General features: G+C 45.7%; 1 protein-coding gene across 2 annotated transcripts in view; it reads left to right on the top strand.

The window, feature by feature from the left end:
- AK4 (adenylate kinase 4) overlaps positions 1-13,340 on the top strand; it is a 61,948-nt gene that overhangs the window by 37,936 nt on the left and 10,672 nt on the right. For both annotated transcript variants that reach the window (XM_054979946.1, XM_054979945.1), the window contains exons 5-6: positions 1,453-1,625; positions 3,341-3,459. In XM_054979946.1, the coding sequence (XP_054835921.1) occupies positions 1,453-1,625; positions 3,341-3,459 (292 nt within the window). The remainder of the gene's footprint in view (positions 1-1,452; positions 1,626-3,340; positions 3,460-13,340) is intronic.

Below are 13,340 nucleotides of genomic sequence, written 5' to 3'. Positions count from 1 at the left end.
CCATATGGTAGCCATTTCAGCATTTCATGTTAATGTAGACAGAAAGGCGCTGTTTTCCCATTTTTGTCTAAGTTATTCTTAAAGGGATTAAACAATTTTTACCCACCAAGAGTCCCAATGGTCCCTCAATGGTCTTTGCCGTTGGTATTATCGATCCTAATGCTCAAACCCTTTGAACCTTTGGCCGGGTGTAACCTTAAGATGCTGTCAGCTAAGATGGCCTTCCTCTTAGCAGTAACTTCGGCTCGCAAAGTTAGTGAGTTACAGGCTTTGAGTACAGATCCACCATTTTTACAAATATATTCTGATAGAATAGCGATGCGTACAAACCTTCAGTTTTTACCAAAGGTGGTATCTAAATTTCATATGTCACAAAATACAACTCTCCCAGTGTTTTTTCCATACCCTGAGTCCCCTAGAGAGCAAACACTCCACACATTAGATGTTAGAAGGGCGGTATTATTTTATTTGGGCAGGACACGGTCTCTGAGGTAGAGCCAAGCCTTTTTTGTTTGTTATGCTGGCCCAAGCAAGGGGAAAGTAGCATCTTCACAGACCATCTTGAGATGGGTAGTGGCAGCAATTAGGTTGGGTTATGCAGTCGTAGGCGTCCCATGTCCATTCTCTGTAAGAGCTCATTCGCCAAGGGGGCAAGCAGCATGGGCAGCCTTCCTGCATGGAGTGCCACTAATCAACATTTGTAAAGCAGCAATTTGGTAGTCTGAGGAGACATTTGTAAGACATTAAGCAATTCATGTGAATTCTCGCAGAGAAGCAGCGGTTGGACAAGCAGTTCTACAGTTGCTGTTGGCATGAGAGCCTCACCCCACCTCCTTGGTGAGTAGCTTGTGAATCTCCCGATGTGGGACTGCACTGAAGACTGTAAATGAAAACAGAGTTGCACTTACCTGTAACTGCTGTTCATCTAGGTCTTCATGCAGGCACACATTCCCTCCCTCCTGCTCCACTGAGAGCTCTCAAGAATTTGTGGATTGGGGCTGGCGGTGGCGCAGAATAACTGAGGGAAGAAAGGGGTGACCTCTTTCATCACGTGACCATTTTGGCAGGAAAAACCGGCTCAGAGCAGTCCGCGGGGGAGATACCCCCCCCCCGAATAGTCTGTAAGCTGGAAAAAATCCTTTTCTGAACAGCAGGCCTGCGCAAGCACAGGACTAATGTGTGTCTGCACAAAGACCTAGATGAACAGCAGTTACAGGTAAGCGCAACTCTGTTCTACCCTAGTGCTTGTATAGGTGTGCCTTCTTTCATAGTAGGCCAAAAATAGGTGGTGTAGTAAAGTTGTTTCTGCAAACTGAAGGACAGGGGTGCCAAGACCTTTTCAAATCAGAAGTTGTAAAAATAGTTACATAGGAGTTAAAAAGTGGTCTTAATTTCTTTTGTAATAAATTCCTAACTGCATTTTTAATGGGATGTTTTTTCTCTTGCATGTAGGTTTTCCTAGGACCCTGGGTCAAGCTGAAGCACTTGACAGAATATGTGAACTAGATCTAGTGATAAGCTTGAACATCCCCTTTGAGACGCTAAAAGACCGCTTAAGCGCTCGTTGGATTCACCCAGCTAGTGGACGAGTATATAATATGGAATTTAACCCACCTCATGTGCACGTAAGTTAATGTATCCTACAAGGCAGTGTAATTTGAAGAAAGAAATGTCAGTTGATAAAGATGCTTTCCAAGCAATGCTTTAGCAGTTACTGGGTAATTTGATCATGGTTTTTAGTTAAATGGGGAATATGTTTTTAAACGAATGGTAAAATAGCTTCATATACCATTACAGAAATGTAAAATTTCTGGAAACTTTTGACACCATGAAGGAAAAAGACCCATATGTTTTGGTCTTCAAGGACAAAATGGAAATTTTATGAAAAATTGAAGTTGTCTTATCCAAACTAAGCTTATTCAACTGCTTTTACAACATAAAATACATAACTTATAATTTACTGAACGTAAAATAATATTTGGCATATCATTGAAATTCAGAAGTATAAATGCCTTAGGTTTTCTACAAGCAAATTGTGATTATACGGAATATTTGAGAGACTGCAAGCAAGCTGTGAACTGCTACACCCTATACTGCTTAAGTATGTGTTTCTTAGTTATTGCTGTCTGACAGATAGAAAACACAACTGTTAAAGTAAACAAAACCACATTATTTGGACAGTCTGAAACATCAGAATGTTTCATTATATGACTGTTATCATATTAAGATATTGAGTGAAAGTCTTTAACATTAAAAACACAAAACTTGTTATTCCTGGAACCTTAATTCTGTGCCCGATACTGAGCTTGCACTTAGAAATCCCAGAACTTTCTAAGTGAAAGTTCAGTATTGGGCACAGAATTAAGGTTCCAGGAATAACAAGTATAACCTGTTTTTTAAAGAGAGAGAACATAATCAAAACTTAAGATTCAGAGCAGTTTAAGCCGTTATTTAACTTTACCTTCGAAATCAGTGGGACTTGGAAAATACTGGATCATGTCCCAAGCTTCTTGCCCCCATGGCTGGGGAAATATGTTTAAAAGTTTTGTGAGCAGTGGCTTGTGAAGTCTTAGAGGTGGGCTTTGAGCAGGATTTGCAATGTTAAGGATAAGAGGTCTTAGTACCCAGCATTGTTCTCTTGTTTCAATTCATGGGATCTGAACCCAGGGCCAGATCTACGGTTGCCAGCGCCCAGGGCAACCGAAGACTGGCCACTCATGTGTGCGCACAGTGCGTGCACACTCCCGGTGCTGCGCAATGACGTCACTTCTGTGACATCATCACACAGGGTGGCGTGTGCCGCCCCGCAGCAAGCTGGCTGTCCTGGTGTGCTGCAGAGCTGGCAGCGGCAGCGCGAGTGGCTAGGAGGCCGCCCGCGCCATTCGCCGGCTCTGCAGGACGGGGTGGCCGGCTTGCCACACACCTCCTGTCCTGCAGGGCAGGTGAATGACACGGGTGGCTTCCCAGCCACCCTCACTGCCTTTCTCCTGCCCTGCAGGACAGGGGGTGCGCGGCAAGCCGGCCGCCCCCTGTCCTGCCACCCGTGTGCTCCTGGGGCTGGCAGCTGCGCCCAGTGCCCCCTTTTTGGCGGGGGCAGACTACCCCCTGCCCCCCCCCCGTTGATCCGGCCCTGTCTGAACCTATTAGCTTGTTTTCTGTATAATTATGTAATATCGTCATACAGTTATGCAAAAAATGAGCAAACAGGTTCAAACCTATATATAATGCACGTTACTTTTATTGGTATAATTTTGCTCAAAATTGTGAGTATTGATTTGCATAGCATATGTCCAAGATATATTTCATATTTTTGCTTTTCTTATCACTTTCATTTAAACAGGGGATAGATGATACTACTGGCGAGCCTTTAATCCAGCGGGAAGATGATAAACCTGAGGCTGTTGCTGTCAGGCTAAGGAAATACAAAGATGCTGCAAAGCCTGTAATGGAATTGTACAAGTGAGTTAGAAATTTGAAATCCTCATAAGCAGTTTGTGGAATTTCATAAGTATTTTCAAATTATTCAGAAACTAGTATTTTTAGACCATTGTGCTTATCAAAACTTCTGAGGTATGGAGCTTTTTGATTCATAACATTAGCTTGGAGTCACTGGAATGCTTTCCCCCAATGGGAGGATTTCCACTTGGAGAATGGATTTTTCTCACTTCTCTTTCGCTGAAGTCCAGATGTCCCCTGCATATTGTTCTTCAAGGGGTAGTTTGAGCTGTTGAAGGTGGGGGAAGGTGAGAGTCAAGTTCTGTGAGTGGAAAGCCGCCCATCTGTAGAAACACTGCAGTGGATCCAAGCTAATATGTCTTAATTGAAAGCAATAGCAGTTTGAATATGCAACAAGAAATCTGTTATTAGGAAGAGATATCCTTTATAACCCTTTGGTTTGGGGAGATGCAACAAAATGATTACCTTCTTAATTCCTATACTGTTAACAAGAGTGTAGAAATTCTTAAGCTTACAGAATGCATGACTGGCTTTACGTGTTGCAACATGTTGGTATACCCCATACATCTCTCTGTAACTTCCATTTCATCGGTGGTCTTCCTGTGCAGTCCCACATGGGACTGCGCACGCGCAGTCTTGCCGATTTTGGAATTTCAATAGCTTAATACCACCAGGGGGCGCCCCTGTCCCTTTGCATGCATGCACAACCATCTTTCCGCCTAAACATGGTCTTAAGGGGCGGGGCGCCCCCGACATACCCTTAGTTCTTCCTTGGCCGCCGATAAGAGAGGTTTGTAGCATACTGAGTCAAAGTGGAAATTTCTACATCAGGTCAGAGATGGCCCTTTTCAAGCGCTGTGAGTCCTGTAATAGGAAAATGACCAGATCTGATGATCACGCTCTCTGCCTTTACTGTCTGGGTGAGACACATAACACCCAAGCCTGTAAGCACTGCAGAGCTTTTACCCTGAAAGCCAGATCTGAATGAGTGGGAAGACATCAAGCTTCCCTGTGGAAGCGTGCCATGGCAGCCACTGATCCACCGACGAGGACACCATCCTCGGCCTCACCAGCGTCTTCTAGCCAGCCTGGCCCTGCTCCTCCGAGCTCTAAGACCCTACATTCCCAGGCGTCTCCAGCTCATTCGGAACCAAGACCACCTCTGTCGTTGACTCCGACATCGGTCCATTGCACGTCGGAACCGACCGCTTTGGGGTCTGATTCGAGACCGACTGGTTCGAAGACCCCTCGGAGCCGAACTCCATCAAAATTGCCCATCAAAGTCTCTTGAGATGTGGGACCGGCCGCAGTCCTTGCGTCGGATTCGAGGTCTTCCTGCTCCCAATTGCTGTCGGCTACCTATGCTTCCCCAAATGCCACTATGGTTCCGACCCCATCGGATCCGTCCCCAGTGCAGGATTCGACCCAATCCGAGTCGGGGAAGAAGAAGAAGCACCTATCTACTAAACAGGACAAAGCTATCTTGGAGAAGGTGCTCTCGACCCTGGCTCCGCTATCATGTCGATTGGGCTCGGAATCCCCAGAGAAATGACATAGAACAATGAGCGATCACCCATCGCCTCCAAGTGCCTCCCATTGTAGGCACAGCCTTGAAGAGGAGGTCATCCTTGTGGAAAAGCCTCCTACACCTACTGGACACCCTTGATTGTTGTCCCAAGTGTCATGGTCCTCCTATTCATCCTCAAGACAAACTGGCCACTCCCATGACAGAAGCCCTCATTCTTATTGGAGCTGTTCCCGGGAGACTTACCCAAGAGATGACAGTTGTTCCTACAGGAGGCACTCTCCCTATTCAGACATCCCTTATCGGAGGGAATCTAGATCTCCTTCCCTACGGGATCAATCATATGGGGATTCCTATCGAACCCCACATCTGTTGGATCTGGAAGTGATGACTAGGACAGCAGGTCAACGTGCCAGTGCCTCCCTCTTGTCTGATTCACCAGAAGGTGAGACTGGTCCTGTGGATGACGCGTCTCTCACTGACAACTTCAGAGCTTACAGTGAGCTACTTCAGAGGATGGCAAAGGCACTAGAGATTGAGGTGACCTCGGCTGAACCGAAATTCACCGATAAGATCCTTCAACACATTTATTCTGGCTTGACACCATCTATCTCCTTTCCTATAACTGAAGGTTTTATTAAGTTCCTGAAAGATTTAAATCTGAAACTGGCTTCTGTGCCTGCAACGAACAGGAAAGTGGAGAATCTCTACAGGGTAAAGGACGATCTGTGCCCTTTCCTATCGGTCCATCCGCTTCCTTCATCCCTAGTGACAGAGGAAATGTAAGCCAGATCCAAACAAGGTTCCCTATCAGCTCCATCTGACAGAGAGAGCAGACGCCTGGATGCTATGGGATGTAAAATTTATACTTCCGCAGCCTTTGGGGTGAAGGTTGCAAACTACTCAGCAATGATGGCAGCCTACCAACTGCTTCTCTGGACAAAGGTAGCCACATTTATACCCAAGTTACCCGAGGACCAGAATGTGTTTCTCAGGGTCATACAGGAGCAGGCAGTTCGACTTTCCCGCCACCAGATCAATGCAAGTCGCAACATGGCAGACACCTCTGAATGCTCGTTACTGTCAGCAGTCGTCCTACATAGGTATGCATGGTTGCGAACCACGGCTCTTCCTATGGAGACGAGAAGCAAGGTGGAAGACCTCCCCTTTGACGGCACCACACTTTTTTCTGAAAAGATGGACGAATATCTGTCCAAGAAAAGATCGCCTTACTGCCAAATCGTATGGTGTACTTCCATACCTGCAACAACACAATGCCCCACATTTCAGCTATAGGTCCTTCCCTAGAGGACATAGCCAACAGCAACACTACCAACCTTATCAAGGGTAAGCGTATAGGAACCAGCGACCTTATCGAAGTCCGCAGTCTTCTTTTCCCAGGCGGAGGTCAAGCCGAAGGCCCAAGCAAGGCATGGTGCATCAACAAGCCAAAGACCAGTTACAGCAGCAAAAGCAATTTTGACAATTACAGGGCCCTGACCCTCTTTTTGGTGTCAGGCTAACTGAGTTTTTCTCTGCCTGGTGATCTATTACAAATGATGTTTGGGTTCAAAAAATAATCAATGTTGTTTATGAAGTTGAGTTCTTACAGTTGCCTTATTTACGGCTCCCCGTGTTTTCTTCTGACTCTCCCAAACCTGAGATTCTCTCAGAATTCTCGGCTCTATTACAGAAAGGAGCAATCGAGGAGGTTACTGACAGTGATGACCCACAGGGGTTCTATTCCAATCTATTTATGGTAGAGAAAAAGGATGGTGGCCTTCGTCCCATCCTAGATCTCCGTGGTTTGAACAAATTTATTAATGTTCGTAAATTTAAGATGATTACAGGCAGTCCTAACTCTGGTTGCTGTGGGTTTTCTGGGCTGTATTGCCGTGGTCTTGGCATTGTAGTTCCTGACGTTTCGCCAGCAGCTGTGGCTGGCATCTTCAGAGGTGTAGCACCAAAAGACCGAAATCTCTCAGTGTCACAGTGTGGAAAAATGTTTTCCACACTGTGACACTGAGAGATCTCGGTCTTTTGGTGCTACACCTCTGAAGATGCCAGCCGCAGCTGCTGGCGAAACGTCAGGAACTACAATGCCAAGACCACGGCAATACAGCCCGGAAAACCCACAACAACCATCATTCTCCGGCCGTGAAAGCCTTCGACAATACAGTCCTAACTCTGTTGCCCCCTGCTGCATGGTTTTCAGTCCTGGACCTAAAGGCTGCCTATTTCTATGTCTCCATTTTTTCGGAGCACAAGAAATACCTTCGTTTTTCCTACGGTGACCATATTTTTCAGTATAGAGTTCTCCCATTTGGGTTGTCTACTGCTCCACGGGTTTTCACCAAAGCGGTGGCAGTGGTAGTAGCTCACTTAAGGGTTCAAGGCTGCTGTATTTTTCCATATTTAGATGACTGGTTGCTGGTGGGCTCCTCAGCAGCTGATGTTCACAGACAAGTCTCCATTACTTTAGACACCTGTTTACGTTTAGGGTTATTCATGAACCAAAAGAAGTCTAAACTTTCTCCCTCACAAGTAGTTCAGTCCATTGGCACTATCCTGGATGGTACCCAAAATGCGGGGTTCCTCCCAAGAGAGAGGGGAACTGGAATCAAGACCCTTATCATATGACTTCATAAATGTCATTTTCAATCGGCCCATTTCTTCCAAACTTTGCTGGGTTGCGTGGCGTCCACCATGGCGGTAGTGCCATTCGCTAGACTGCACATGCGACCGTTACAATTGTGGTTTACTTCAGGTTTTCCCCCCGAAAGGGACCCTCTACTCAAGATATTTAACATCCCGAGGACGCTCCTCCACTCATTAGATTGGTGGTTGGTTGACAATAACCTATTCACAGGAGTTCAGTTTGGCTGTAAACAACCACAAGTATCCATTACTACGGATGCTTCGACTTTAGGTTGGGGCACTCAATGTGAGGGCTTTTAACGCACATGGTGTATGGGATGTTGTTGAGAAGCGAGAACATATTAACCTTCTAGAGTTAAGGGCTGTATACTATGCATTGGTTTCCTTTTCAGATCGTGTGAAAGGCAAGACCATCCAAATTCTCACAGATAACACGATCACCATGTTTTGTATAAACAAGCAGGGAGGCACGGCCTTTGTGACTCTGTGCAACGAGGTGGTGAGAATCTGGACCTGGGCTGCGACCCACTCGACATGGTTGCAGGCAGTTCTCTTTCTGGGTGTGGACAGTCTATTGGCAGACCATCTGAGCAGGCTACATGGGGACAACCACGAATGGTCGCTCCATGACAAGTACTTAAACCCTGTGTTTTCAGAATGAGGCTTTCCAGAAATAGACCTGTTTGCCTCAGAGGATAATCACAAGGCACCCAGATTTTGCTCAAGGAGAGGCCTAGGCTGAGAGTCTCTTGGGGACGCATTTCAACTAGAGTGGTTGGGTCACCGATTCTGCGCATTTCCCCTCTTCCCACTCCTGACCAGGGTACTCAGCAAGATTCAGGTGGTCAAACCTTCGATGATTCTTATAGCCCCTTTCTGGCCACGCCAACTGTGGTTCCATACATTGCTCAGACTGCAAACACAGAGGCTCGACTTCCCACTGGAACCGAACTTACTATCCTGGAAGGGGGTGTTACACCACAAGATAGAGAAACTCTGGTGCGGGGAGAAAGTCTTGAACCCTTTTGGCTCTTCCCTACCTGAGGTCTTGGAGTTTTTGTGGAATCTAAAACAACAGGAACTGTCCAATTCTTCTATTAAAGTGTACCTGGCGGCTATCTCCACCTTTCACCCTCCTATAGACCGCAAGACAGTGTTCTCCCACCATTCTGCTAAATTGTTTTTGAAGGGATTGAATAACTAGTGGTCTAGTTTTATCTAGACTAATGTCAAAACCATTTGAGCCTTTAGCTATGTGCCCGTTAAGTCTCCCGTCTATGAAAATGGCATTTTTGGTAGCTGTTACCTCATCCAGGAGAGTTGGTGAATTGGCTGCTTTGTCCTGCGAGCCACCCTTTTTGAAGATCCACACAGAGAAGGTAGTTCTTCGCACTAAGATTGACTTTTTACCTAAGGTGGTTTCCAAGTTCCACCTTTCTCAGGAGATGTCCTTGCCAGTATTTTTCCATTCATAGGATTCTGATGCTAAGAGAACACTCCACACACTAGACGTTTGTAGGGCACTATTGTTTTATTTGAACCAAGTTAAATTGTTCAAGATTGATTCTCACTGGTTCATATGTTTCGCAGGGCATAAGAAGGGTAGAAGAGCGGCTCCCCAAACTTTAGCTTGTTGGGTGGTACAAACAATTTTATTTTGTTATGAAATTGCTAAACTGCCTTGTCCATTAGGAGTCCACGCACATTCTACCAGGTCCCAAGAGTTGTCGGCAGCCCTCCCGAGGGGAGTTCCGATGCAAGACATCTGCAGAGCGGTGATGTGGGCCTCTTCTGACATGTTTGTCAAGCACTACGTGTTGGACGTCCTGGACAGGAAAGATGGCAGTCGGCACAGCTGTTCTGCAATCAGTTTTCTTGTGACTGATATCCAACTGCCACCCAGCACAGGAAGACTGCCGATGAAAAACAGTGTTTCTTACCTGTAACTTTTGTTCATCTAGGGGCCAAGCTACAAGTGACGAATGACACTTGAACAGCAAGTGTATTTCTCCCTGTTCACTTGCCCTCCACTCGATCCACTTAACGTTCAAGTGTCATTTGTCACTTGTAGCTTGGCCCTAGGTCTTCCGTGCAGGCACACATGCCCTCCCTCTTTTCCTGCTAACTCTCTCGGAAATTACCTTGCAGTACAGTGGCAAAAGAGGACTGTGGGTATGTCGGGGGCACCCCACCCCTTAGGACAGTATTTAGGTGGGAAGACGGTCGCGCATGAGCGCAAAGGGACAGGGGCACCCCCTGGTGGTATCAAGCTATTAAATCTCTGAAATCGGCAGGCCTGCGCATGTGCAGTCCCATGTGTGCCTGCACGGAAGACCTGGATGAACAACAGTTACAGGTAAGAAACACTGGGTTTTTTTGGATGTGACAGCATATGACATAGTGGAATATAAATGTATCCACACATCCACCTTTTGCATAACATACAAAACTATTCTATTGCCTGATCCTCCATAAAAAGACACTTCATGTTATTTCCCCAAACACTAACACAAGGCATTTTCATTCAACAGCTAACATGAAATCTACATGTAAATTGTCACATATAGTAGTCACACACATTGATGGCCTGGTTTTTTTTGGCTGTGTGTTTGTTCATTTCTCTTGGTTTCTCCATCAATGTATTCACCTCAGAACATTAAAAACTGCAACAACTTGCACATAGCCGACTGCAGAGTGGGTCACAAAGTACTTCGTCATAATTTTGTAATCTGTGGATGCCCTTTATGCATATTGCTGGGGTTTGGTACAACATCATCACATGTATTGTCGAAGGCTTTCACGGCCGGAGAATGATGGTTGTTGTGGGTTTTCCAGGCTGTATTGCCATGGTCTTGGCATTGTAGTTCCTGATGTTTCGCCAGCAGCTGTGGCTGGCATCTTCAGAGGTGTAACACCAAAAGACAGAGATCTCTCAGTGTCACAGTGTGGAAAAGATGTTGGCAGGTCATTTATATCTACTCAGGAGGGGTGGGGTTGAGCTGAGTCATCCTGTAAGAGTTTCCCCGGGTGTGGAATGCTAATGGCGGGAGGCTTCACTGTATCCTGAGGAGGTTCTTTTGCATATGGATTGGTGCTTGATGTGCTAATCTTCTCTGCCGGGCTATTGTCAGGTATAGAGTGTTTTGTTAGCCTGGTGTTTTTCAGAACTGGAAACCATGCTCTGTTCATTCTTAAGGTTTCTTCTTTCCTGTTGAAGTTTTGCTTATGCTTGTGAATTTCAATGGCTTCCCTGTGTAGTCTGACAAAGTAGTTGGAAGTGTTTTCCAGTATTTTGGTGTCCTGGAATAAGATACTGTGCCCTGTTTGAATTAGGCTATGTATACTCCTGCAGAGGTGAGGGGGTCTCTACTGTCTTTTGCTGATCGTAGCATCTGTTGTATTTTTCGGGTAGGTCTGAGTACTGCTTGAAGGTTATGCTTTTTTATAAGCTTTCCCATCTGATCAGTAATTCCTTCAGACCCACCCGAAAAATACAACAGATGCTACGATCAGCAAAAGACAGTAGAGACCCCCTCACCTCTGCAGGAGTATACCGTATACCCTGCAGCTGTGGACAAGTTTACATCAGGACCACAAAGCGTAGCATCCAGACAAGAATAAAAGAACATGAAAGACACTGCAGACTTGGACAACCTGAAAAATCAGCAGTGGCTGAACATAGCCTAACTCAAACAGGGCACAGTATCTTATTCCAGGACACCAAAATACTGGACAACACTTCCAACTACTTTGTCAGACTGCACAGGGAAGCCATTGAAATTCACAAGCATAAGCAAAACTTCAACAGGAAAGAAGAAACCTTAAGAATGAACAGAGCATGGTTTCCAGTTCTGAAAAACACCAGGCTAACAGAACACTCTATACCCGACAATAGCCCGGCAGAGAAGATTAGCACATCAAGCACCAATCCATATGCAAAAGAACCTCCTCAGGATACAGTGAAGCCTCCCGCCATTAGCATTCCACACTCGGGGAAACTCTTACAGGATGACTCAGCTCAACCCCACCCCTCCTGAGTAGATACAAATGACCTGCCAACATCTTTTCCACACTGTGACACTGAGAGATCTCTGTCTTTTGGTGCTACACCTCTGAAGATGCCAGCCACAGCTGCTGGTGAAACGTCAGGAACTACAATGCCAAGACCACGGCAATACAGCCCGGAAAACCCACAACAACCAATATCATCACAGCTTGACCCAGTAGAGTGTGAATATGTCTCTTGGTGACCCTTTCTCCCTGGTGTTATTGTGCTGCACAAGTAGACACTTAAGGTGCATGAGAACATGCCTACTCCCTTTCTAAGTATGGGAAATAGTCCACTACTAAAGTCTTTTGGCAGATCTTGACTTCTTGGTAAACATGAATTCAGTCTTTTGGGGGGGTTCAGTTACATTGAGGTTTTATCTTGCAGGGTATGAGAGAAATCTGGAAGTGTCAGTGATAGTAATAAAGTGATTGTATGGTTCTAACACTTGCTAACAGTGCTGTTAATGCGCTTAGAGACATTCTAATGCATTTAGAAGCGTTCTAAAAACTAGAAGAAAGGAAGTCTTTTTGAGCTGTATTTCGTCTCTGTGTCAAAAAGAGATCTTTATTAAAACATTTGACCATTTAAGTATGTCTGCTAAAACATGGATAGATAATTCACTTCAATAGCAAATTTTTGAATAACATCTTAGACTTGAAACTAACGTGAAGACACCACATCATCACCTTTTGTGTGTTGGTGCTTATAGCATAGGTTGTTTTTCTGGAAAAAAAAACACCTGGTATCAGGTGGTGCTTCAATTTATCACAACTTGTACCAATAGTTTGACTCAGCCGTTCACTTCCCTTGCCATGCCAAAATAATGTTATCCCCATGTCAGCCGCCCTCTGGAGATCCAGTTTGGTGTAGTGGTTAAGAGCAGTAGGACTCTAATCTGGAGAACCGGGTTTGATTCCCCACTCTTCCTCTTGAAGCCAGCTGGGTTGCCTTGGGTCAGTCACCGCGCTTCTAGAGCTCTCTCAGCCCCACCCACTTCACAGGGTGATTGTTGTGGGGATAATAATAACATACTTTGTAAACTGCTCTGATTGGGTGTTAAGTAGAGATGATCATGAACAGCAATACGAACTAAAACCATGAACAGCCCAATCAGCTGTTTGCAAACAAGCTGTTCATGAGGCCCCCTTCTAAACGAACAGGTGGTCATTGCAAGCCTCGTTTGTTGCTGTTTGTCAAGCCAGACAGTCTGGCACCTGCAATCAATTCCCTTTGCAACTGGAGGCAGGGACTGCCTGAACTCTGTCTGAACTCCTTCTGTTGCCCTGGAGACCCCAATCTAAGCCCAATTTAGCTTGATAGGCAGGTCTTCCTTTCAAGTGTGGAGCTCCAAATTTGTTAGGAGGAAGCAAAGAGCAGAGGGGAGGGGGGCTCCCAGCTCTGGTTTTGCAGACAGTGAGGGAGAGACAGTTGCTGTTGGCATTTTGAGAGAGAGACAGGGAGAGTTCATTGGACCTTGAATTTTCTTTGTGTGTGATTGGGTAGGAATCTACCTCTTCAAGTTCCAGGTCTGCTGCCAGGCTCTGGGGCCAAGCTATCATTTATTATTGGTACATTTCTTGCTGCCTGCTCAGGTCAGGTTTCTTGGAGTGGTGCGGTAGGGATCTTGATAGCTAGAGGAGAGCCTGCTGG

The sequence above is a fragment of the Eublepharis macularius genome, chromosome 5 (genome assembly GCF_028583425.1).
Source record: "Eublepharis macularius isolate TG4126 chromosome 5, MPM_Emac_v1.0, whole genome shotgun sequence".
Taxonomy (NCBI): Eukaryota; Metazoa; Chordata; class Lepidosauria; order Squamata; family Eublepharidae; genus Eublepharis; species Eublepharis macularius.
This window is presented reverse-complemented; position numbering and strand designations above follow the sequence as displayed.